Below are 26,496 nucleotides of genomic sequence, written 5' to 3'. Positions count from 1 at the left end.
CAGGGAAAAAAGCATTCACTTCATACTTCACATGGAAGCAATGCATTGACTATTCAGCCTAGTCAGATTTTCACACAGCACAGCAACAGGGCATCAGCTTTTTGCCTTATTCTCCTTGCCTTCACCAGTGCCCACTGCTTAATAATCATGCCTCCGCTTCTACTGCCTGCCCAGCTACGTAATTTTGCCCACTCTCAAGTGTTTGGCTGCATTACGTAGAACCCTTTTCAACATACATTGGCATTCTCCATGTTCTTCAAACCGTTTTTTCCATGGCAAGGGCATGCAAGCAGATAGCTATGGGCACACTTTAAAAATAAAATAATAATAATAATAATAATAATAATAATAATAATAATAATAATAATAATAATAATAATAATAAATCCCCACCTAAGCAGTGCACACAAGCCAAGGCAATTGTAAATTCTTAGCACACAGGCTTGCATTTTTCTGATTTAGTGCAAATCTAAGAGATTAATAAATTATTTTTTAAAAAACCTACATAAGCTATGTTCATTCCCCTGTGAGAAGTGTGGCTGAAAAAGAAATGAAAGCACTGAAGAGGTATTGGGTGGGGATGTAGCAAGGGGAATAGCAAAAAGTGACAATTGATCTCCCCACCCAAAACCTCCAAAACAATTTGTCTGCAACCCCAAGTGGAAAATCTCCAAAGTCATTCCACAACCTGGTTGCCACCACTGTAAAGGCCCTGCGTCAAATCCTTATCAAACCTATACAGTGGTACTTCGGGTTACATACGCTTCACTTTACACACTCCGCTAACCCAGAAATAGTGCTTCAGGTTAAGAACTTTGCTTCAGGATGAGAACAGAAATCGTCCTCCAGCAGCGTGGCATCAGCAGGAGGCCCCATTAGCTAAAGTGGTGCTTCAGGTTAAGAACAGTTTCAGGTTAAGAACGGACCTCCGGAACGAATTAAGTACTTAACCTGAGGTACCACTGTACAGCTCTGATGGCAGTGAGACACAAAGAAATGTGGGTAAGTTATAGGGCAGAACGACACCTTTAGACTGCAAGGATGTTAATGGTATGGGGTTTTACAGCCCTAACAACCTTTTTTTTCTGTATACAACCAACAAGTTGATTCTATTTGTTTCCTGGAATTCATATACTGCTTTATGTGATGGACTACATGGAACTGGCAGAAATGACTGGCAGAATCCGAGATCAGGGAGAAGAGGAGGTGGAAGAAGACTGGAAGAAATTTAAAGACTACTTGCAGAAATACTGTAAAATTAATGAATGTTAAAGGGATGTTGGATTGAAAATAAGCGGTATTGGTAAAAAGATTAACAAGAATATGTGAATACGGATTGACAATGGTTTAAAATATATAGTCATAATAGGTTAAGATATTGAGTAAAGATAAATGATAGAGGGTAAGGATTTGCTGAATTAATTATGTGAATTGGAATACAAAAAAGGGGGGTGTGAGGAGGTCAGGAAACAAGTAAATGAAATATAAGACATGAAAATATTGATTTCTTTTTAATTTTTTCTTACTTTTTATGTGTTTTGTTTTTGTATTTTTGTATCTTTTTTCTTTTATTATTGTTATTCTTCTTATTTCTTATTTTTGAATCTTGTAACTTTTTATTGCCTGTAAAATCTCAATAAATATAATATATACACACACACACACACACACACACACACACACACACACACACACTGCTTTACGGTTTGGGGGGGGATTCCAAAACTTAAAAGTGGTTAATTTGCTTCCAGGGACAAAACTAGAATTATTGCCCAAAAAATGCAATAATCTCATATGAACTATATAACGGCCACCCACAAGCAGCCTGCAGAAACTTACATCTCAAATTTATTTCCCCTTCAAAGTAAAACTTGGTTGGGTTGGTGACTTTTGGCTGCCATTTCTCAACAATGATATCATTTGATAAAAGTATTTAATTGCCAGAATTACTGGGTGGAATTTAACCTTGTGCTCTTCCTGTTTATCCATTTGCGCAAACATTCCTGCCTGCCAGATGGAAGTCTCCCCTCCTCCCCCTCAAGACTATTCCAGTTTCTCTCCAAAAACAAACAAACCCCAAACCAATTTCAGTGGGGTGGAGGTGCACAGAGGGCTCAAGGAAGGAGGAGTTATTGCATAATGAAATATATAATGCATATTATTGTATAATAAAATAAAAGGGGGGGAGAGAAAGCCACACTGTGCAAGTGAAAGTCTTTGTGCAGGTCTTCTGCCAACAGAACCAATTAGGTGAATCCTGCCCATAGTTTTCTTAATCTTCACTTCTTTCATCACCACTCGGGTATGCCAATACATTCTCCATTCAACCTGTAATCGAAAATCGCATTTAATTTTCCAGTATTGAGAAAGGACAAGTTCTTGGTCAAGTTCTAGTTACTGCTAGAAATAAGTTCTAGTTATTGCTAGAAATAAGGCCCCAGGTGTTTCATCCTAAAACACAAAATGCCTGGTTGTTCTGTATACAAACTAAAAACCTATCTTTTAATATTCTTTTCTATAACATTTGCGGAAGGATAGTAAGCCTGCGCAGCCTAAACAATGGTTTCCCCCCCTATTTTAAGCACAAATTTGAATTGCCGCTAAAGCTTTAGGCTCCAATCCTATGTATTAGCATTTGCCAACCTGGTGCAGTACTTTGGGGGGAAGGGGCCCTCTACTTGCATAATCGGACACAAATTTGCATATGACACACAACATATGCAAATCTGTGTCCTCTTTTGCTACCAAAGGGGCTGATCTACTGAAAAATGTATTGGACTGAGAAAATTGTATTGGCACTCCTGCATGTGCTCTTCTGGTAGAGTGCCTTAAACCTAAAGCTGGACAGACCACCAGAAGTATTAAAACAAGGCCTGATTTTTTTAAAAATAACCCATCCTGCTGGAATATATGGCTCAGGGGTAAGAGTAACGCCTAGATCCAATCCCCTAGAGGCCACACTCTGACATGACAGATTTCCCCTACAAGAAATCCCACATTCTGGTAGATAGAATTGCAATTTCCTTAAGTGCCCAATCATTATGAGGCACGATTTCAAAATGGCTGCCGGAAATAACTCACCATAGTCCCTGCCGTCTTCTCCTTCCATGTTGCAGTGCATTTCTGAACTGATCCTTGCCAGAGGCTCCCAGGACGTCATAGCTGACATGCAGTCTGGTCAGTGACTGGTTTGTAGTCAGGGCAGCACAGAGGTTCTCACAAGCAGCAGGTGTCTTGCCGCACCCATGCAGCCTACACAATGTAAGGACAAATCCCCAGTGACATCCTTCATTCTCACTGTCGTAGCTTCAAAATGCCTGCCACTAAATAACTGAATAAATAATCCAAGACCTGAAGCGCAGGGAGATTCTTTCACAGCAACTATCTTCCTCAGGACCAGGCAGCTGCTGTTAGGATCTCCACAACCCTCACCAGCCTCTCGTGGTTTTAATGAAGGGCAACAGGAATGGTACTGGGCCATATGAGTTGTCCTGCCATTATGACAGGATTCAAAAGATCTAACCATGTATGTGATCACTTCCCTTCGCCTGCTCAGATTATCTACTGCTGGCTTAGCCAAGGGCCCCATTCCATTATGGACAACTTTCTGAGGGCCACAAACCAGTGGTGGGCAGGGCTAGATGTAAAATGGACAGAGCAATGGATGTGAATCTTACTTTTGCATATAGTGAGCTACATCCCACTGATGCCAAAGCCAGTAGTTTACTTACACACACACACACACACACACACACACACACACACACTCTTCTCCATTCTCCTTCCAAGGAAGGAAGAGGTGTTTCACTGTTCAAGGACACATTCCAACTGGCAAAAGTACTCAAAGGGAGTATGGCCTGGGAAAGAGTATGGCCTGATCTGGAGAGAGTCCCAAAAGCCAAATGACTGGAGAGTCTCATTCAGTCCTTGGGACTGCGGTTGCCCAACCCTGATGTACTTCTCCTCCTGAAAAACCACACATGGCAGCCTTCTCCCCATAGCAAGGATAAGAGGCAAGGGGATTGGTTTTTAAACTTGCATGTGAAGCGCAAAGAGGGATCGATTGTCACAGCCACATGATCAAGCCATTGGGTAATACTGTCACTCTCTGCTTTGCACAGGATGTTGGGGAAGCGTTTCCCCTGGAATTTACAGAAGATCTACTTTAAATATTATCTACAATTACCTCCGAGCAGAAACTAGGTAAGGCAGGCTGTTTTATGAAGAGTGCTGGGCAGACTGACAAACTGGGGCACATGTGTGTTTGTTTTCTTAATATGACAAATCCATACACAGTAACACAACTATTTTTAAAATGCAGTTGATACTGAGTCCTCATTTTTAACAACTGTTGCAGCACCCTGACAAATGAAAACAAGCACAGATTAAAGAGAGTGTTGTGCTTCTGCAAAGGAGCTGGTGACCTACTCTAGAATCTCCAGTTTACAGTCTGGGTGTTTTAGTCCCTCGCAGAGCAGCTCCACTCCCTTGTCTTCGATTTCATTCCAAGCCAGATCCAGTTCTATCAGTGTCTGGCTCTCCCTCAGGACTTCGGCAAGATCCCCGCCACAAGCTTGTGTAAAAGAGCAGTGGGACAACCTGCACGGAACAGTAACAAGAGTTATCAGGATGGAGGAGTTATAAACATGACATCAAGAACAGTGACCTGTCGGACTTACACAATTTGCGAAGCTTCAACTAAAATGGGTTCTCTTTGGTCACCCACAGTTTAAAACTAAGTAAAAAGGGAAAACATTTTTGCAATTCATACTGGTGGCTCATGAATGGTGTGATCTATTTGCACCCAAAGGCCTTAGGTGGTAGGTGGGTGCTCAGAGATCACATGGCCATGAGTGTGGCGGCTGGTGGGTTTGGCTAGAACTGGGCAGATTCACTGACATACAAACACACTCAATAGATATCCTGATGGCTGATCAGTTGGGCATTAGCGAAAGGTTGTCAGCAGTGATGGATTCCCAAATAGGGAGAGAAGGCACCAACCTTTTAGGGGGCCCACAACAACGGTTCAAAATAATATTGATTTCATTTTGAAAGAAAATTCCAAAAACATGTTAGGAGATAATTTGTGAGGGAGGCCCCAAGATTTTGAATACCTAGGGGCCTCCACAGGGTTTAATCTGGCACAGGTTGCCAGGGCTAACCTAGAGAGCAGCCAAGGGGTCACACAGGCCTATCATAGAATCTCAACTAAAGAATCCATGACTTATGGCCATCCAACCTCTGCTTAAAAACCTCCAAGTAAGGAAAGTCCACCTGTGCTTCAGAGGGTTAAATAGGTAACACAAGTCCCACCTCCCGCCCCACAAGTTTGGCAATCTTTAGAACAAGTATTTCGCTTTCAAAACAAAAAGGAAACAATATTCCACTATTAGAGGTTACTGCCCACACACTTCTGCTGCGCTTTCTGCTTGTGTGGTGGCACCTCAGCAAAACCACTTCTTACTGTTTTCCCGAGGCAGAGGACAAGAACAGGAGTCATACTCAAATTCACAGTCAAGAGCTTCTTTATTGCTTGACTGGTTGCACAAGCATTTCTGTTATCATTATTATAAACTATTTACATTCCTTCTTTATCTCTCCAGCATGGTATAATCTCAGTCCAATAATTAACAATCCTGATACAACAAAACTCACAGTATCAGCAGCATACATTGTCCTACTTCCAACCTTGTTGTTAGCGTGCGTGCTGTGTGTGTGTGTGTGTGTGTGTGTGTGTGTGTGTGTATGTGTGTGTGCTTTCTTCCTGCAGAAATTGCAGCCTGCAACTTCCTCCCTTTATTTGCACCTCCAGCTGACACCAATCAAACCTAGAGTGCCACTCCTACACACTAAAGAAAGTTCTGGAACCCTCTTTAAAGTTTCTAGGAACTTTTATCTGTTTCTTAAAGAATGTTTTCGTAACATCCAATTGGTTTTCCTAACATCCATTTCCTGTTGCTGGACTGCCATTTCCAGATTCTAGACTTGTGGATTTAACATAACCCATACTTGCCTGGCTTTGAGCTTTGGTCAGTTTAACATGGACCCAATTAGATCATACAAGCCACTCAGAGCGGCAACCTGTCAAGATTCTTTCTTCTACTGTATTTTTAACATTTTGTTGGAAGCCGCCCAGAATGGCTGGGGAAACCCAGCCAAATGGGAGGGGTATAAATAATAAATAATCATTATAAATGATTATTTTTACTCACTTGGATGTATAATAGTCTCACTTGCAAATAGTGTAAAAAGAAATGAAGAATATCTATATAGATTTGCTGTTGAACGTATGACATGTGCCCCAACAGCAATGCGAGGGGCATTAATTTCCCATTAGCTTAACTCCTGATAGTCTTTGTCTGCCAATAGGTATCACCATGATCACTCCAGTTTGCATGACAAAAATGCTGCATTTATTACATATTACACTGCATTGCATATTTTCACATGCTCACACAAGTACTCACCTCAAACTCTGCAGCTTGCAGTCTGGATGTTTTAGCCCTTCACATAGTAGCTTCACCCCTGAATCACCTAATGCATTCCAAGTTAAATCTAATTTTCTTAAGGCCTGGTTGGTAATGAGAGCAGAAGACAGAGCCTTGCAACAATCTGCTGTCAGACAGCAAGTAAACAACCTAAATCAAACAGAAGGAGTAATATGACTGTTTGGTAAAAAAAAAAACAATTTTCCAATTATGATATAATCACTTCTGAAGTTCCCTAATGCTGAATCCTTCGAGCCAATTTACGTACCACCAGATAATGTCTGTAAACTATGATATCATTTGTTAAATACTGTCTAACTTTTTTGTAACTATTGTGCTGGAATATTAGCTCTACATTTCTGAGAATCTGGAGCAAGATTACTTTTTAAATGTGTTTGGGGATGCCCCATACATATTTCAGGGTACCTACAGGTGTTTTATTTATTAAAGGAGGTTATGATTCTCTGAATAATCAGGTAGTGGCTGCTGTTGAGATAGAGGAAGGTTAAGGGGTATCTGTTACAAGCCTTCAATCGCACTATTATTCTTTCAGCTCTTTAATAAACTAAAAAGTCCCAAATATAGCAACTCTCCTTCACAGAGTCATTCCAGCCACTTGATTATTTTGTCCTCCTCTGCACCCGCTCCAGCTCTGCAAGATCCGTTTTGAGGTATGGCAACCAGAACTATACATAGTGTTTCAAGTGTGATTGCAGCAGAAATCTGTATAAAGGAATTAAGATTCCGACAGTCATATTTTCAACCCCCTTCCTAATGATCTCCAGCACAGAATTCACCTTTTTACAGGCGCTGCACATTGAGTCAACAAACTTGATCAAGCTATCCATCATGGGCCTCAAGATCTTTTTGGTGGTAGAAAAAAATCTAGCAAACATCTCCGTGTCCTTCTCTCTGTTACACTTTTGATAACCCTTTTCTTGGCAATGTATCCCACATTACATAGAAACCTATACGAACCGCCCCCCCCCCCGCCCTGTAGAACGGAAGTATAATTGTAGATATTCTTTTTATCATTACTGGAAGAAGCCTTTTGCACAATGCATTCCAAGAGGCAAATTTCATACTTACGACAAAACCTCAAGCTTGCAGTTTGGATGTTTCAAGCCCTCACACAGCAGCCTCACTTCTGAATCTCCCAGTTTATTATCTCGTAAATCTACTTGTTTCAGCATCTGGTTTGTGGCAAGGACAGAAGACAGATCTCCACAACTTGTGATGCTGCACTTAACCAACCTGCAAGATGGAAACATAGCTCATTCCAACAGCACACACCATATATGGTAAAGATGGAAGGATAAAACATGGAGTGGCTCTGGACCAGACTCCATGGGTTGGACTCCATGGGTTGGACTCGATGGCCCTTGTGGTCTCTTCCAACTCTATGATTCTGTGATTCTGTGATACCTGCAACAGGAAGATGTTTGGCTAATGATGGCCACATGCATCTCCCTGATAATCTGTAGCTTGGGGAAACACATGGCATGCTGTCATGGCATCAGTGTTCCACTGTCTCCTACATGCAGCAAGAAGTAAAGCATGAGGAGTGGGAGCTCACACTAGGATGGTACATTTTTTCAACCAGGGAGACATATGGGGAGCAGGTCAGCAGCACCTACATCTCTCTCCATGTCATGGGTTTCCAAGGGCAAGGTGGGAATGGGTTTAATATGGCAAGGGTTTCAATTATTTGGTGATGTTGCTTTGGATTGGAGAGGGTCTGGAGAGGACAAATGCCAAGGACTTCATAATTTCTGAACTTAAAAATGGAATGCATAATGCTGGTGGTCAACAAAAGAGGTTTAAAGACTGTCTCAATGCTGTGGAAGGACGTGTGGATCCAGAATTGGCTTACACAATCACTTACAGACTCATTGTTAAAACCGTGTTTATGGAAGACAATCTTACTCAGCTACAAGTGATCGCCAAAGAAGAATTGGATATATTCAGACTGACACACACAGAAAAAAGGAAAATAATCAGAGCACCTTATTTGAAATCCTAGAAAAAGTTAGATATGGCATTAACACGAATAGTAATCACTAAAAAATGTAGCTGTTATCTTAATGATTAATATACTAACTGAAATGTAATTAGAAGTTGATTAAAAAAATGAACCACAGCAATATAAGAACTGGACAAAAACCACTGATCAAGGAATGTGAGGAAACACTTTGCTTAAATTGTATAACTTTGGAATTAATTGGAACTATTTTGATATTGATTGGTATCTGTATAATTGGCAAAACTGTGGTAATATTGGGTAAATATTGGAAAATTAATACAAATTTATATTTTAAAAAAATAATCCAAGTGTGCCCACCACTTCCCCCCGCCCCAAAGTTGAAAACGCCTGCATGAAGCATTCAGTAGAGTGAACTGCACCAGTCAAACTTACTGTAGGTTCTCTAATTTACAAGCTGGATCCTTTAGTCCCATACACAGCAACATCATTCCTATGTTCCACACTTTATTGAAACGCAGATCTAACTCTCTCAGCGTCTGGCTTGTACGCAGAACTTTGGCGAAACCCCAACAAGCAGTTCCTGAGAAAGAACAGTTGGATAACCTGCAGAGGACAGCAAAAGAAAAAACAAGAATACTTCTGGATGAGTTGTGAATAGAATTTCGAAAACAAGAACAATCATAGATTGGAAGGGACCAGAAGTCCAACCCCCTGCAATGCAGGAAACACTGAACATGGTTTTTTAAAAAGCAAGCAAAATAAGTGAAGGGTTTTGCACAATGGGTCAGAAAGGACAGTGGGGTGGCTTTCTGGTTGCCAAATTCCCAGGTCCAAATGAGCCCAGTGCTGGTATGCCATGAGAATGGCCCCTTACACCCCTTGGTGTGTATTTTATTTTGTTGAGTTCTTACTCTCTCAACAGTTTACATTATTAGGGCAGCCTTAAAAACTTAACATTTGTTTCTTTGCCAACATTTCTCATTTCCCCAAACATTCTCCAAAAAGACACAAGAACAAGAGAAAGAGAAGTTTTGTAGGCAGAAACAAATAAAAACTCAAATAAACACACATTTAAGTTCGAAACTGGAGTAAACATTTTCTTTTTTAATGTTAAATAAGGACTAGCAGATCCAAACCATGTGAGAATAAGGAACTTAAAGTGAGCTTTATATGGGGAACAAGCTGACTACTGGCGAGGTGGTTAGGCTTTGAAAGGGTTGTCAATACAACTGTATGTGACTGCAAAAATCTGGTTGGTTTTCCAGGTGCACAATTATTTCATTGTTGTTCTACTTGTTAACACTCACACGAGCTTCTGCAGCCTGCAGTTAGGATGTTTTAAACCTTCAGTAAGTTGGCGGATTCCAAAATTTCCTAGTGCATTGTCTGATAAATCCAGATCTGTCAGGGTCTGCTTGGTACAGAGCACAGAGGACAGGTCCTCACAACATGCTCCTGTCAGTCCACAGCTATATAACCTACAGCGAACAGAAATACAAGTACTAAAATAAAACGTGTTTATGCATCTATCCCCATCTTTTCCTTTCCCCATTGCCATCTCCTAAGATATTCTGGTTGCCTTGGCGCTGGCAAAGTGCCAGTGTAACTCCTCAGAGGGGAAAGCTGTATGTACATATGACTACATCCCACATTTCCACACCTTCCGTCACAACAACAAAAGTTGGCTAACAAAGCTGTCATGTTCCTTTCTGACCCACTCCTCCACAAATACTGTTTCATCTGCATCTCTGATGTCAAGAGTAGGGCTGGGCAATATCTGGTTTTCAACATCGTAATATACCACCAACTAACCATCAGTGATATATCATGATATCTGAAATAATATTGAAAAAGGCTGAAAAACTGGTGGGGCTGTGGAGTGACTAGGAGAAAATGAAGAAGGTTGCCTGCTTGCTGGGCAAAGGCGCTCCTGCCCACCCCCTCCCATCCTCTCTCCACAGCTTGGAGCCTGAGAAGGTGGAGGAAAGACAGCCTGTCCCACTTGCTCAGGCAAAGGGAAATGTGCAGACAGGCAGATGGGAGAGCAGGCAATTGAGCTGGCAATACAGTGGTATCTCGGGTTACAGACGCTTCAGGTTACAGACTCCGCTAACCCAGAAATAGTACCTTGGATTAAGAACTTTGCTTCAGGATGAGAATAGAAATCGCGCGGCAGCAGCAGGAGGCCCCATTAGCTAAAGTGGTGTCTCAGGTTAATAACAGTTTCAGGTTAAGAACGAACCTCCAGAACGAATTAAGTTCTTAACCCGAGGTACTATTGTACACTGCAGCTTCCCGGCTGCTGCCAGTACAGCACAGGCAGATGGAAGTGAAATGCACTATGCTGGTGGCGGCCAGGGAGCCGTGATGTATTGCCAGCTCAGAAAGTCTGAAACGGGTATCACAATCTGAACTTCATATCGGTTTCAGATGATGAATTGAAATATCACCTAGCTCTACTCAACAGGGTTAGCGGACAGAGATGGACTCTCGTCCCACTTATTGCTGACCTCACTTGTCTTCAGGATGAAGGAGTGAGATAAAGGGAAGGACCTTAAACCTTCAATCAGCCCCAACAATCATAGAAAATGCCCGCGGATATGAGAGATGTAGTTCACAACATCTAGAAGGCCAAAGTTTCCTCAGACGTGTTGTAGCAAAAGGAGCAGATACACAGGGAGGCTGAAATCTTAACAAGCACTGACTCACATCACTTTCTGTATCTGGCAGTTTGGGTGCTTTAGTCCCTCAGCTAGCAGCTTCAGTCCTGAATCTCCGACTTTATTTCTTCCGAGCTCTAGCTCCAACAGTGTTGAGTTAACAGAGAGAAGAGATGTGAGGAAACCACAAGGAACAAGCTGTTTGCTAAAAAACTTCACTCTGTGGAGGACAATTGGATGAAAGGATGAAAATCTGTATATCGGAAATGATTCAGCATATACAATAAAACAAAACAATAACAATGCTAGCATTGTATTTCCTTCCAGCCACAAAATGCCCACGTTCTCTACAATTCAACCTTTAAACATCACGTCCAAAACAGTGTTTGTTGGAAGGAGACATGAGAACTGTGGGTAGTAGCAAGCCTGCCAAGTCTGTCCCCCTAAATTCACTGAACCCTCCTCCCCGGAATGAACATCCTGGGGCACAGTTAGCAAAAAGCAGCAGTAGTTCAGGACTGCCCTGATCAGGCAAAAAGCCTTGGTGGGCCAGAAACAAGGGCATAATATTGCCTACTTCTGGTGCTCAGTATTAGGATTGAGAAAGCTAGAGAGGAACCACTGAGGATGCTTCTGTGGGTTTCTTTTTCATGCTTTGAGAGCTGCCTTTTGCTGACTGAAGAAACTGAGGACAGTGCAGAGGAACACCCACTTGGGTCCATCACACCCAGGATCAGGATCAATATTTTGCCCTTGCAAAGGACTCTAATGAAGTTAAACGCAAACAGCTTCTTACCTCACATGCCTTAAGTTACTTTTTGGAGACTTCAGTGCTTTGAAGATGGCTGGGTTTTGATACTGTTCACTAAGAGATGAAAGAAAATGTCCTTGTTAAGAAAAGGTTCGTCAGATTCTTTTATTTTTATGAAGAGAATAGTGTGGTGGTTTTCAAACTTATACTTTAATCATGACACACACATCAAATACCACTGTTGCACAACCTGTCCCACTATCAGTATCATGGTGCGAGTTGATCCAAGGGGTCAGACCACCTCCTCCCCCCCAAAAAGGAGGACTTACCAACAGGATTCCAGCTTCCCAAACAAAGGTTCTTCAGGTTTCCCAAAAATACCACAAGTCAGTCGATTCAAAAAATTGTACATAGTCCAGCTATTGCACTCTGGGTCTCTTCTAAGTCTCTGGATCTGGGCCCATAACCTATTGAGATTATTGTATTATTATTATCCAGTGGAAGCCACTAGATGAGCAAAAACTGACTCTTGTATTGAAATAAAAATTATCCAGTCCGAAAATATGGTTCAAAAAGCTTTACTCACAGAACAGTGGTGTGCAGTCAGTGGACATGGGAGACTGAGCTGGACCCCTGCATGTTCCCGGTAGATTAGAGTATTAAAGTATTTAAGTCTGGTGCCTCCTTCCCAAAGCTTGGTAAGCTTCTGCCCAGCTTAGGGAAGGAGGTGTGATGCTCATGTGCGCAATGTCCCCCGCCCTCTCAAGGGCCTTTGGCCCTAACTGTATCCCTACAAAAAAATTGCACTATCACAGAACTCAGCTCTCAACTTCAAACAATAAAAATTACATTCACTCAGTTGCATAACTCTTGCACTGGTTCCAGCATAAGGCATGATAACTTAGATTACAAATATCTGGTCCCGACCAGAGATGAATGGCTGATGAAGATGATGGACGACGCTGAAATGCTGAAAATGACCAGGAAAATCAGAAACCAGGAAGAGAGGAACTTCAATATGGAATGGGAAAAATTTACAATGTACTTAAGAGAACACTGTAAACAACTAAAAACTTTGGCAGGATTTGAGTAAAGCTTGTAATGTAATAAAAACTAAGGTAAAAATGGACTGTAAGAAAAAAAGAGAAAATATGTAAGGCAGTTGAAAAATATTGAAAATGGTAACCATGGAAGGGTGGAGGGGAGTCTAAGGATGCAGGGAATCCTAAATGCTGATGGTGGTGTTTAATGTTTGAATTTAAATATGCAATGTAAAACTCAATAAAAAAAAGATTATACAAAAACAAGCATTTTGGTTTTTTTATTTTTTATTTTTTTATGATAATTTTTATTAATTTTCCAAACATATAATAAAACACAAACAAAACAAAAGCATACAAGACATACAAACGAATAAACATGTATAATTACTTAAACTTATTTTCCTAAACCTTCTTTCCCGGACTTCCCCATACCTCCCTTTTTCTGCATCCTTATGTTAACCCTTTCTCAGCAACCCTTCATTCAACTAATTCAGTCATTTTCGTTATGCATTCTTTAAGGTTATGATTTACCGCTGCAAAACTCTATTTCTTATAACCATGACATCTCAGCCATCATCAATTTTACAACAGTCTTTAAGGTATTTTTTGAATTTCTTCCAGTCCTCTTCCACCGTCTCTCTCCCCTGGTCACGGATTCTGCTGGTCATCTCTGCCATTCCCATGTACTCGATCACCTTCGCTTGCCATTCTTCCAGAGTGGGTAGCTGCTGCGTCTTCCAATACTTTGCCAGAAGGATTCTTGCCGCTGTGGTAGCATACATGAAAAATGTTTTGTCCTTCCTTGACACCAATTGGCCCACCATGCCCAGGAGAAATGCCTCTGGCTTTTTCAAAAATGTCCATTTAAGGACCTTTTTAATTTCATTATAGATCATTTCCCAGTAGGCCTTTACCCTCGGGCAGGTCCACCAAAGGTGGTAGAAGGTACCTTCAGTCTCATTACATTTCCAACATTTGTTACTGGGCAGATGATAAATTTTTGCAAGTTTGACTGGGGTCATGTACCACCTATAAACCATTTTCATTATATTCTCTCTTAATGCACTACAAGCTGTAAACTTAATACCTGTATTCCACAACTGTTCCCAGTCATCAAACATTATGTCATGACCTATGTCTTGTGCCCATTTAATCATGGCTGATTTTACTATTTCATCTTGTGTATTCCACCTCAGCAGCAAGTTATACATTCTCGACAAATTCTTAGTATTGGGTTCTAACAATTCTGTTTCCAATTTCGACCTCTCCATCTGGAAACCTATTTTCCTGTCTTGTTTAAATACCTCGTTTATCTGATGGTAATGCAACCAGTCTCGTACCTTAGACTTTAATTTATCAAAACTCTGCAATTTAATTCTTTCACCATCTTGTTCTAAAATTTCACAATACTTTGGCCAATTGGATTCCATATTTAGTTTTTTTATCTCTTTAGCCTCCATTGGTGATAACCACCTAGGGGTTTTACTCTCCAGCAAATCCTTATATCTTATCCAAACATTATACAGTGCTTTCCTCACAATATGGTTTTTAAAGCCTTTATGCAATTTTACCTTGTCATACCATATATATGCATGCCAACCAAATCTGTTGTCATACCCTTCCAGATCCAAAATATCTGTATTCTCAAGAAGTAGCCATTGTTTCAGCCAGCAGAAAGCTGCCGATTCATAGTAGAGTCTCAAGTCCGGCAGGGCAAAACCCCCTCTATCTTTTGCATCAGTTAAAATCTTAAACTTTATTCTGGGCTTTTTGCCCTGCCAGACAAATTTTGATATATCTTTTTGCCACCTCTTGAAGCAATCCATCTTATCCAAGATCTGGAGTGTCTGGAATAAAAACAACATTCTAGGCAATACATTCATCTTGATAACAGCAATTCGGCCTAACAAGGAAAGTCTCAACCTTGACCATATTTCTAGATCTTTTTTCACCTCTGTCCAGCATTTTTCATAATTGTCTTTAAATAAATTTATATTTTTAGAAGTCAAGTTCACACCCAGGTATTTCACCTTTTTTGTTATTGTTAAACCTGTTTCACTCTGAAACTTCTCTTTCTCTGCCGTTGTTAGATTTTTCTCCAACACTTTGGTTTTTTGCATATTCAATTTAAATCCTGCTACTTGACCAAATTTCTCAATTAGTTCTAAAACTCTTTTAGTACTAGTCTCTGGCTGTTGCAAAGTCAATACCAGATCATCTGCAAATGCCCTTAATTTATACTCTTTTGTTCCAAGCTCAACGCCTTTAACCAATTGGTCCCCTCTAATCATGTTCAGCAAAACCTCCAGGACTGTTATGAAAAGTAAGGGTGATATTGGGCATCCCTGTCATGTACCTTTTTCTATAGGAATCTCTTCCGTTACCACATTGTTAACAATCAACTTTGCTTTTTGCTTAGAATATATAGCACCTATACCGTTTTCAAATCCTTGGCCTACCCCCATCCCTTGGAGATTCTTCTTCATAAAGGTCCAACAGATATTGTCAAAGGCTTTCTCCGCGTCCACAAAAATTATAACTGCTTTTCTATTAATCTTTACTTCCAGCAACTCTAAAATGTCTATAATGTTCCTTACATTGTCTGACATATGTCTCCCTGGGAGAAAGCCTGTTTGGTCCTTGTGAATCTCCTGCACCAAAACTCTCTTCAGTCTTTTTGCTAAAATGTCTGCAAAAATTTTGTAATCCACATTGAGTAATGATATAGGGCGGTAGTTCTTAACCTGGTTCTTTTGAGTCTCTGTTTTCGGTATAAGTGAAATAAAAGCTTCTTTCCACGATTCGGGTGCCTTTTTCCCTTCCAAAATTTCATTACAAACTTCCTTTAATGGTTGTACTATCCATTCCTTCAATGCCTTATAATATCTGGCAGTCAATCCATCCGGGCCTGGAGATTTTCCCAATTTCGTGTTCTGAATGGCGTCCTCTATTTCTTGTCCTGTTATTTTCTCATTCAAAATCCTTTTACTTTGATCTGAAATCTTTGGTAGTCCATACTTTTTAATAAATTCTTCTGTTTCCTGCTCGTTAACCGGCCCTTGTGCATATAGTTTCCTGAAAAAACTTTGAAAACAGTTGTTTATCTCATTTGGTTTGTGGATAATTTTTCCTTCCATTTCCAAACTTGTCACAGTATTCAATTTCTGTCTCTTTTTCAGTTGCCATGACAGAAGTTTCCCACATTTGTCTGCTGATTCAAATGTTCTTTGTCTCATTTGCTTTATCTTCCATTCTATCTCTTGATTCATCAGTTCCATATATTGTGTCTGATAATATTTTATTTCTCTCAAAATCTCATGAGACTTTGGTTTGGACCTCAATTTCTTTTCGGCTTCTTTTATCTTTTCCAAAAGTTTTTCTTTTCTCTCATTCTGTTTTTTCCTCTTTATGGAGTTTTGTTGTATTAGGAAACCTCGCATCACGGCCTTGCTAGCGTCCCAAATTATTCTTTTTTCCACATCAGTTCTCAAGTTTATCTCAAAATAGTCTTTCACTGCTTTTTGGGCCTTCTTATAAATCTCTTCATCTCTAAATAGGGCGTCATTCATCCTCCATCTGAAGGTTCCAGTTGTTGTTAGTTTCATCTCTATCTTCACTGCATTGTGGTCAGAGCAAGTCTTTGGGCAAATTTCTGCTTTTTTTATCTTCGGTGCCATACAACTAGTTACCCAAATTTGATCAATCCTTGTCCAGGTCATTTTAGCTTCAGAGAAAAAGGTTCCCTCCCTCTCCAGGGGGTTCTTTGTTCTCCAAATGTCAATCAAATCCAGTGTTTCAGTCAATTCGAAAAAAGTCTTTGGAAGTCTTCCATCATTAGAGATTATCTGTCTTTGTGCCTTATCCATGTTAGTGGAGACAACACCATTCATGTCTCCCATCATTATAATTTTACAGTCCAAATAGTCCATTAAAGTCTCATGCAGCTTCCTAAAGAATTCCGCCTTCCCCTCATTTGGTGCATATATTCCCAATATCATAATTTTTTCTCCTTGAACTTGTATTTCTATTGCCAGGTATCTTCCTTGTTCATCTTTGAAGATCATTTTGGGAGCCAATCTTTCCTTTGCATATATCACCACGCCTCTTTTTTTAACTTTGTCTGATGAAATAAATTCTTGTCCAAGCCTCTTGTTTATAAGTAGTTTCCTATGTGTCCTGGTCACATGCGTTTCTTGCAAACAAATTAAATCCAATTGCTCTCTTTTCAAGATATGGAAGACTTGGCGTCTCTTCCTGGGGAGGTTCAGTCCATTACAATTCCAACTAAGAAGTTGCAGAGACATTTTGGTACTATGTACCTACTCCTCCAACTGCTCCACGTTTTTGTTCCTCCTCCGATGGTGGTAAAAGTCCAAATGAGAGATTTGCAATGTCTGTCGGTTCTTTCTCCACTGTTGTGTCTACTGTTCCTTTCTGTAAGTCCTCCTGGTTTCTTTCCAAAAAAAGTTCTTTGTCTTGAATTGTTTTTATTTTAATCTTCCTTCCTGTGTAGTTAAAGGACAATCCTTGTGGGAACTCCCACCTGAAAGGTATGTTGTTCTTCTTCAGAAGATAAACCAAATCTTTATAAAAGGCCCTCACCTCCAAGATGTATTTAGGAATGTCTTTGAAGATCTGAACTTGACAGTTTTGGATTACGAGAGCCTTTTGATAATGTAGGTCCAAAATTTTATCTCTTTCTTCTTTAGATCTCAATGTAATCAAGCAATCTCTGGGTTTCTTGCCTTGCCTTCTGCCCAACCGGAAAGCCGTTGTTATTTCAAATTCTTCCTCCTGAAACTCGTCCTGCCAAAATTCCAAAATATTTTCTGTAAGGAATTCTGCAAGGCTTCCTTTCTCTTCCTCTGGGAATGATCTTAATTTGAGATTTTTCTCCTTTCTCTGGAGTTCCCACAAAGCCAGAGTTGCATCATGTTCATTCACCTTTTTTGTGATTGGGGCAAGCTCCCTCTTAGTTTCTTCTGCTGTATCTTTTGCACTTTGAGCAATCTTTCTTGTTTCCGAATTTTCTTGAATAAGTTTATTTATAGAATCTGTGTTAGAAGCTACGCTTGCCGTGTTCAAGTCCAATCTTGTTGTCAGGTCATTCAATTTTTTTGTGTTCTCCGCTGACTGCTTTGTCAATGCTTCCAAAGACTGATTTATTTTGAGCAATGCCTGTGTCATTGACTCCATAGATGCAGTTGGTACTTTTTCCTGTCCAGCTGGTGTTGTGCCTTGCATAGAACCCCTTTTCTTTTGAGTTTGCTGAGTTTGTTTTGTTTTAGATCTAGTTGTTATCTCATCTGGTAAGCTGCTCATGTCCTCAAGGTCAATTCTCACATAAAGGCTTAGAAGTGGAAAGTTCCACTCTTTCCCTCTCACAGTAACAAATTTTCTTTAGTTCCTCTAGAGGGAGCATTTAATTGTATCCAGTTTAGAAAGTCAGAAACACATAATGTGGGGAACAAAGAATCCAAAGAAACCAGAGTCCAAAATCCACAGTCAAAACACTTTTTACAGTTTCAATCTAAAATGTTCACAAAGTAACTCCATTCAAGTCTTATAACTTGTTTCAGTCAAAACCCCAACTTTGTATCCAGTTTAAATTGACAGTTCAATTGCCTGGTGCTTGCTCCAGCAGCCCGACTCAGGGTTTTGACAGTGAAAGATCTCTTTCCTCCTCTCCTTTAAGCAGGTATATAAATTTCAGTCTTAATCCCCCCCTTCCCCTGCTTGCTGGGGGGGAAATTTAAGTCCGATGTCAGGTTTTAAACAGTTTAAAAATTATCCTTCAATTAAATGCAGCTTTGTTCTTTCGTTGCTTTATTTACATGCAGTCCGGGGAGGCAGACTTCCTTATTTTATGCCTTTCCCGTTTTCAGCCAAATTTTTAAAAGTCCCACTTTAAATGTCCCGTTCCATCTGTCAATCTTACTCACGGGTTTTACAGTCCGAATTCAGTTTCAGGAAGGAATCGGCGCTCTCTGCTCAATGGCGACGCAGCTTCACTCCGCAGGCTGGGTGACGACTCTCAGCACCGCGCTCACTCCCGATGCCGCTCCGTAGCCTTTAAAAAGGCTCTTTCACAGTACCGGGGGGCGCAAAAGGTGCCCACCGAGTCTCCTTGCTTACAGGCTTCAGCGCCTGCAATTTTAAGGGTCCCCCGCTCGCTGTAGCGGGTCAGACCCAAACTTGCGGAGCAGTCCTCCCTCGGAGCTCGAGGCAAGGACCGCCATTAAGCACTGGCGCCGACCGGAAGTCCCAAAAACAAGCATTTTGAGCTAAAATCAAAGCTCTTCTCCATTGCAACCTCTTTTTGCTGGAGATGAAGATTAACATATCCATTCTTTTCAGTAGCTCAGAAGAGGCACTACACCCAACATGGATGCCTGTCAGTTTAGATATGCATAGACATGAAATACTTTCTCTTTCATGTGACTGTATGCTGATAACTCTGTGAGACTGAGCCACAAAGATACAGCCCAGGTAGGCTCCTCTCTAACTTCATGAAAATTTCCTATCATGCTTCACAGTATACAATACAGAAGCATTCTCTATCTCCCATTTTGATCAACAGACTCCAAGCACCACAAAAGTAGTGCGTTACTCATCATCCTCCCGAGGAACTGGGATGCTCACCCTGCCATGCCGCTCCCCTGTGTTTTGGGGGCCAGACTCCCCTGCATTCTTGCTTTCCTCCAAGGCCATAATCTATAATACAACGTCATGGGAACATTTAGTTCACCCCCACCCCCACACACTTCCCAACTCCTGCATCTGCCCTGCTGCCACGGTCAACACCTTTTGCCCACTCTAGGAATTCCTAATGCAGCAGCTGGTCAGCCAAGAGTTAAATGGGGTCTTAACTGTTTTTGGCTATTAACCAGAAATCTGTCTATCAAAAGAAGATCTGGCTGGTCAGCATCAAGAAAACACATGGTGTGTTTGTGTGTGTGTGGAGAATTTCATGAGAGTTGAAAGTCAAATGTGTGTCCTCATCAGAAACTCTGGAAAATATCAGAAAAGGGCAAAAAGTTGCTGCATGTGGTGAAATCCTGTGTGTGGAAGTGGCAGGTGCAGAGAAACTCAACATCCCTTATTTAAATCATACATACCCATCTGAACGTGGTTCTGAACTAGTAAGTTTTTCCTCTTCTTCCTCCTCCTCTTTTTCTAATATTTCTTCGGTAAAATCATAATATCTCATAAATAACATTTCCTCCACGTGAAGGACCTCCAAAGCAGAGCAGTGCTCCAAGCAATATGCCTGGGCCATCACTCTCGTCTTAGTCAGGTATCTTCCGTGTACAGTAACTTCAGTCACGTGATCCAATGCACTTTCCACAAAATTTTCCTCTTGGTTCTCATACAAGCATTCAAGCCATCGGTGCTTATGCCTCTCATGTACATCCATCTTTGTTTCTGTGGTGTTTTTCACCCATTCTAATAAGACTTCTTTAATCCTAGGCGAAAATTTCCATCCAAATCTCTCTTTCATGTCCTTCATTCCCTTTCCTTCATTTACGAGGCCAAAGAGGAAGCGCACCGCTACTTCTAAATCAGGTCTGGAAACTGCGTAGCTTTCTAATAATCCGACCACATCTCGATTAGGATTTTCAGAACTCAGCCCTTCTCCTTCTTCCAGTAAGTAAGATAAGGCTGCAAAAAACTCCTGGAAGCTTAAGTGAATGAAGCTGTAGGCACGTTCACATTCGATGTTCCTTCTGAAAATACTCTTGCTCAGAAAGAGGGGGAGGGAGTCTTCCTGATCTAAGCCGAGCTCTTTGATTTCTTCCTCCCAGAACAGTATTTTTCGTTTCCAGATTCCATCTGCAGCCAGAGAACACAAACTTTTCAAGTTCTTTCTAATATGTTCCTTTGACGGGCTGTTGTGGTGCAGCTTTAGCAAGCTGGAAAGGTAAAGCATATAGATGGCAGAGAGCGTGTTGGATGTTTGCCAAAGATCCTCACTGTTTTCCATCTGTTGTACCAACACCATGCAGATGATGCAGCACACAAGGGGAACTGAGCACATGGTGAAGAGGGTCTCGTTCTGTTTTACAAGACTGAAAGCTTGAGTTGCGAGGTCTTTATTCTCAAAGAATTTGTGGAAATATTTCTCTCTGTCCTCTTTTGAAAATCCCAGGATCTTGAAATGGCGACGTAATTCCTCTGAGCACTCATGGAGATACCCCAGGGCTGTTGGTCTCGTTGTTATTATCAAGTAGGATTCAGGAAGGAGTTTTTTCTTAAGTAAGCTGCCCAGGAGGACCTCCACAGGCCCCTTCTGCCAGGGATCAGTACAAAAGGGGTCTGGTTGAAGGGAGCATCTTAATTCATCAAACCCATCAATTACAAACAGCAGTTTCTTCGGATTCTCCAGCATCTTCTTAATTTCATCCTGTCGGGGCCACCCTTTTAAAATGATTTCTGCAATACTACTATCCTCATTACAGAGGTTCATCTCTCCACAATTAATGTAGAAAACATAATCAAACATGGCCTGATAAAGTCTTCCACAGGCCCAGTCAAACATGATTTTTCTTGCCGTTGTTGTTTTCCCGATCCCTGCAGCTCCCTGCAGTACAACGATTTGTGGAACCAGTCCATTTCTATCAGGATTAAATAGCTTTTCAGTGGTATGCTCTGTTTGAAGGCTACAATAGTCCATGTAAGTGTCTCGAAAATATACCCATCCTAAAGCCATGATTTCATGTTCTTCCTTCTGCTTTCTGGGACTCTCAATATCAAAGGTTAGCTTTGAATACTGGCAGCTTCGAAGCAGATTTTCAGCAAGGGAAGGATGGACTTTCATTGACTGAAATTTGCCCTTTATGTAGTCTCTGTAGGTTAACCTAGAACCTAAGAAAAGGACATGTGCTAGCAGAAGTATTGAGAAAGCACCAAATATTTTTTGTTAGGAATTCCATCTCTTGTCTTGAAATGAGAAAGATCAGTAAATATAAAAAGCTGTTCTAGCCTGTACATGAACTACACAGACATATATAATCCCATCCCAATCAAATGTGGAGATGTAAAATGCTGTGGCTCCACTGTTCATGGGGACAGACTACTGCTAGAATGTAAGTCCAGTGCTTAAAAGCTTGCACTGACTGCCCATATGATACTGAGCCAAGTTTAAGCTTCCTGTATTAACTTACAAGGGCCTTAACAACTTGAGTCCAAGGTACTTTAAGGGCTGCCCAAGTCCTTATACCCCTGCCTGATAATGGAGTTCTTCAGGTGAGTCCCCGTTAGCAGTTCCACCAGGATCCAATGCATTTGCTTACTGGAGATCCTCTTTAACAGGAACAAGAAAAAAGTGAATCTCCAGCAATATGCTACGATTTCTTACCTTTCCGTGTTGCTTCTTTGAGATTTGCAGCAATGTCTTCCTTGCCAATATGTTCAAGGACACATATGCATACTATTACTGCATTGGCCTCACCATAGAAGTCACACATGAGATGAATAACATCGGATCTATCAGCACTGTCCAGCTGAACTTTGGGGATTTTCCCCTTTCCATCATGGTCAATGTCTTGTAGCTTCCGTTTAAAAATGTTAAACTGGTCTTCAAGGAGTTCTTCCAAGGCATCATAGAGGGTTTGGCTTAAGGTTTCATTCCTACCCATCGCTAGATCTGGGTGAGCCATTGTGGGTTTGCTTGTTAGAGGCTGGAGCAGAGCTTTGGCGATCTCATAAAAGGACTCTGTTCTCAGATCTGGGGCCACACAAAGCGACAGAAAAAGATGAAAAGCTGTTACTTAGAGATTGTGAAAAGCAAGCTAAAGAGATCATAAAGTTGGAAGGAACCCCAAGGATGATCTAGGCCAACCCTCTGCAATTCAGGTGTCTCTTACAGGGATTGAACCTGCAACCCTAGTGTTATCAGCACCATGCTCTAACCAACTGAAATATCACCATGGGTGTAGCCAGGGGGGCAGGGAGGGGCAACTGCCCCCGCTAAAACGAGAAAATTCAATAAAAATACAGAGCAAACTCAGATTCTGCCCCCAACGAAAGGCCTACCTTGCCTAACAAAAGGCCTCCCCCCTCCCAATAATCCTGGCTATGCCCATGGCTATCCCCATGGAACAGTCCAATAATTACCTAGCATGTTCCCATAACGTAATTCTAGATTACTTCATTTTCATCTGCAGGGATCAGGCCTTGAAGATTGCTGAGAAGCTTCCATTAGAACAGAAATATCCATTAGTAAGGCCAGTATGTTATTAACCAAGGCCAATAGGATTGACCATATTTCACCAGCGTCTAACAAATCTGCAGCGCTTACTCAAAATAAAAGCAATTACTGGACAAATTTAAAACATTTTGGTATTACTAAGCTTGGGCACAACAAGTTAAAATGTCTTCTTTCCTTAGGCTTCCAGTGGCATTTATTTGATTTGACTGACTATTGTGGGTTGGTTCTTAATTTAGTTGTGGAATTATTTGCAGTGACTCTCAGTCATGTTGTTAGCCCCCTTGGAGACCTGCCTTGGGTAGAAAGAGAGGATGTAAATATTTAAATTAAATTAATTGTGATAAACTAAAACCTGTTATCTGGAAATTGGAAAGCAGGTTCTGAAATCTTTCTTAGTCAGTCATCAGTGTTAATGACACACACATTAATTACATAACATACTTTTTTCAGTATTTCAGATGATGGCTAAAGCAAAGTAATTATTATATCAACATGCCCTGAGCATGATGTGTAGTGTCTTCCCTGCAATACTCCTAAGAAAAAAAACACTGGCTGACTCTCCTCTTGCATACAGAAAGCAAGCATATAAACAAGCCAGCACATCTTAAACATGGGGCAATTTGGTTTTTATAAAACCATTTTATCCCACTCCCCCACCTCAGTTTTTTGAAACATTCAAAGATTAACAGAAATAAAAAGAAAATGCATGTTTGTAAAAGGAAAAAAATCAATTAAGAGCAATAACTAAAACAAATGTGGGGATTTATTTATTTTTTAAGGAGATTAGCAGGAAGTATTTTTCAACACTGTAACTGAGCCCTGGCATAGGTTTTAGAAGCAGGTTTTCCCACCTCACAAATTTCCCTTCAGACACATTATGAAAGAGAGAAATAACCCCAAAAGGATACAAAGCTTGCTTTTGCACCTTTCTTACACCTTGTGTCAGTTGTGGTTTCTCCACAGTAGTCAGTCAGTAGTTCTTATCTGCTATACAGGATGATTATTTTATGGATCTGCCTTTAGTTCAGCAACAGCTGCAAGAAGAAGGGCGCTTTCAGGGCGTTAAGGTGATGAAGCGTTACCTGCCCAAAGATGAAAGAGGATATTCCCGCCCAAAGGAAAGTGGTGTTTCAATACTGCTTCGGCAGTTTAAACATGACAACTGAACGCATTGTGTCCCTGACACTGCCTATTATTTAAGTGCTTAATAAACACGCGCGTCTAACTCCGCACATCTTCATATTTCGAAACCGCAGCTTGCGTCCCGCTACGTGCTCAGAAAAGCAACAAAAACCTTGCCCTGGGATATGACGTGGTGCACTAATAACGCAACAGGTCTCTGAGAACACGCATCGCAGCTTCTCCCTCAGATCGAGTGAGAAGGTGGCCCCTCTCGCCTCCTCCCCACGAGATCTAAAACTCCCCTTTTTCCAGGCTGCGACGTGAGAAGGGACGAGCCCAGACTCGGGAGATCTGAGCCGCGAGGCCGGTTCAGACGACAGCGGGGGAAAGGCCCAGCCGAGGGAAGGGCAGAAAAAGCAGGCGCGGCCACTCGGGCGCATCTCACCGCTCGGCTTCTCGCTGCTCCAGCGCCCATCTCTCCTCGCGGTGCCGCCAGTGTTTTTTCTGGACTTTTAAGGAGTCAGGCGCGTCACTTTCCCATAAACGCGAAAGGCACGCACAGCGCTGGTGACGCAGCAGGCAACGGCGTTGCCTCGCAGGTTGCTGCGCTCCAGAGCCCCTCTTCGCCCAAACACTCCGCCCTCCGCTCAAAGACCTGCACTGGCTGCCAAGTTCAAGGTCTTACTATTCTATAGAAAGCTCTTTAAGAGCTTGAGACCAGTTTACCTTAGGGATTCCCCACCACATGTGCCTACCTGACCACTTTGCTGTGCGGACCTTGCACTCCTGCAATGACCATATGATGTTCACTCCACATCTGAAAGAAGTTGAGCTTTCTTTTTTATTATTATTTTTTATAAAACATTTATTAAAGTTTCACAAATTATATCACAGACAACAATACAAACAAACACAAACAAACAAAAAAGAACAAGTATAATTTCAGAACCTTATTTTCTTAAAACTTACTTCACCGACCTCCTCATACCTCCCCTTTCTGCATTCCCATTTCAAATATTATGTTCAGCAAATCCTCACCCTTAATTTTATCTAATTGTCAACCTTTCTTTTCTTTTAACTTAATATTTACAGCTGTACTCCACTTAATTTCTAAAACCACATCATTCTAGCACTCATTAATTTTACAATGTTTCTTAAGATAATTCTTGAATTTCTTCCAATCTTCTTCCGCCGTCTCTTTTCCCTGGTCTCGGATTCTGCCAGTCATTTCTGCCAGTCCCATATAGTCTATCACCTTCATCTGCCATTCTTCCAAGGTGGGTAGATCTTGTGTCTTCCAATACTTTGCGAGGAGTATTCTTGCTGCTGTTGTAGCATACATAAAGAATGATCTGTCTTTCTTTGGCACCAATTGGCCGACAATGCCCAGGAGAAAGGCCTCTGGCTTCTTAAGGAAGGTATATTTAAATACCTTTTTCATTTCATTATATATCATTTCCCAGAAAGCCTTAATCTTTGGGCATGTCCACCAAAGGTGAAAAAAGTACCTTCAGTTTCTTTACATTTCCAACATTTATTATCAGGCAAGTGGTAAATTTTTGCAAGCTTGACTGGGGTCATGTACCACCTATAAATCATTTTCATAATATTTTCCTTTAAGGCATTACATGCCGTAAAATTCATACTGGTGGTCCACAACTGTTCCCAGTCAGCAAACATGATATTATGACCAATATCTTGTGCCCACTTTATCATAGCTGATTTCACTGTTTCATCTTGTGTATTCCATTTCAACAGCAAGTTATACATTCTAGACAAGTTCTTAGTATTGGGTTCTATCAGTTCTGTTTCTAGTTTTGATTTTTCCACCTGGAAGCCAATTTTTCTGTCAAGAAGTTGAGCTTTCAGTGTGGCAGCACCTCTGGGATTCCTTGCATTATACAGTATTAAAGTTATGTTTTATGTAAATAAACTGCTGCATTTTTAGTTTGCATTGTAAAGAAATCTTCTGTATTTTTCCACGAAGCATGTTGTTTTTTCACACAAGGGTAGAACTAAATTACGATTTGAAGCTGTAATGAGTTGGCTGTAAAAGAGTTTTACCACTGTTTACATATGCAGCTAACAAAGAGGTATTGGCTCAGAGAAACACACAGAATAGCAGGAAGGCAGCTCTCTTGTTGGGTGTTGGCCAGCATGTAGCAGAAGAAAGAGAGTGAAGCAATACTTTGATTTTTATCTGGAAAAGTTATATTCTCTTCTGCAAAGATGTCTGGA

General features: G+C 41.0%; 1 protein-coding gene and 1 long non-coding RNA gene across 2 annotated transcripts in view; one reads left to right on the top strand and one right to left on the bottom strand.

Moving 5' to 3' along the window:
* The window catches only part of LOC308576248 (uncharacterized protein), a 41,799-nt gene extending 16,942 nt beyond the window's left edge, over positions 1-24,857 (bottom strand). Inside the window, exons 1-14 of the mRNA XM_081175426.1 lie at positions 24,704-24,857; positions 22,285-22,653; positions 20,045-21,791; positions 19,569-19,640; positions 12,213-12,350; positions 11,929-11,997; positions 11,182-11,352; positions 9,780-9,950; positions 8,905-9,075; positions 7,578-7,742; positions 6,468-6,638; positions 4,429-4,599; positions 3,082-3,252; positions 506-539 (exon numbers count right to left, since the gene is read on the bottom strand). Of these exons, the coding sequence (XP_081031552.1) occupies positions 506-539; positions 3,082-3,252; positions 4,429-4,599; positions 6,468-6,638; positions 7,578-7,742; positions 8,905-9,075; positions 9,780-9,950; positions 11,182-11,352; positions 11,929-11,997; positions 12,213-12,350; positions 19,569-19,640; positions 20,045-21,791; positions 22,285-22,585 (3,552 nt within the window). The 5' untranslated portion in view covers positions 22,586-22,653; positions 24,704-24,857. The remainder of the gene's footprint in view (positions 1-505; positions 540-3,081; positions 3,253-4,428; positions 4,600-6,467; positions 6,639-7,577; positions 7,743-8,904; positions 9,076-9,779; positions 9,951-11,181; positions 11,353-11,928; positions 11,998-12,212; positions 12,351-19,568; positions 19,641-20,044; positions 21,792-22,284; positions 22,654-24,703) is intronic.
* On the top strand, positions 12,368-19,561 carry LOC308597170. The gene is made up of 3 exons (XR_014012860.1): positions 12,368-12,475; positions 12,509-13,198; positions 19,202-19,561. It is a non-coding gene; the product is annotated as an uncharacterized lncRNA (long non-coding RNA).
* Positions 24,858-26,496: the final 1,639 nt, after the last annotated feature.

Source organism: Podarcis bocagei, assembly GCF_964188305.1.
Source record: "Podarcis bocagei genome assembly, chromosome: 1".
Classification (NCBI taxonomy): domain Eukaryota; kingdom Metazoa; phylum Chordata; class Lepidosauria; order Squamata; family Lacertidae; genus Podarcis; species Podarcis bocagei.
The sequence above is the reverse complement of the archived record's forward strand: the minus strand, read 5'-3'. Positions and strand labels throughout refer to the sequence as shown.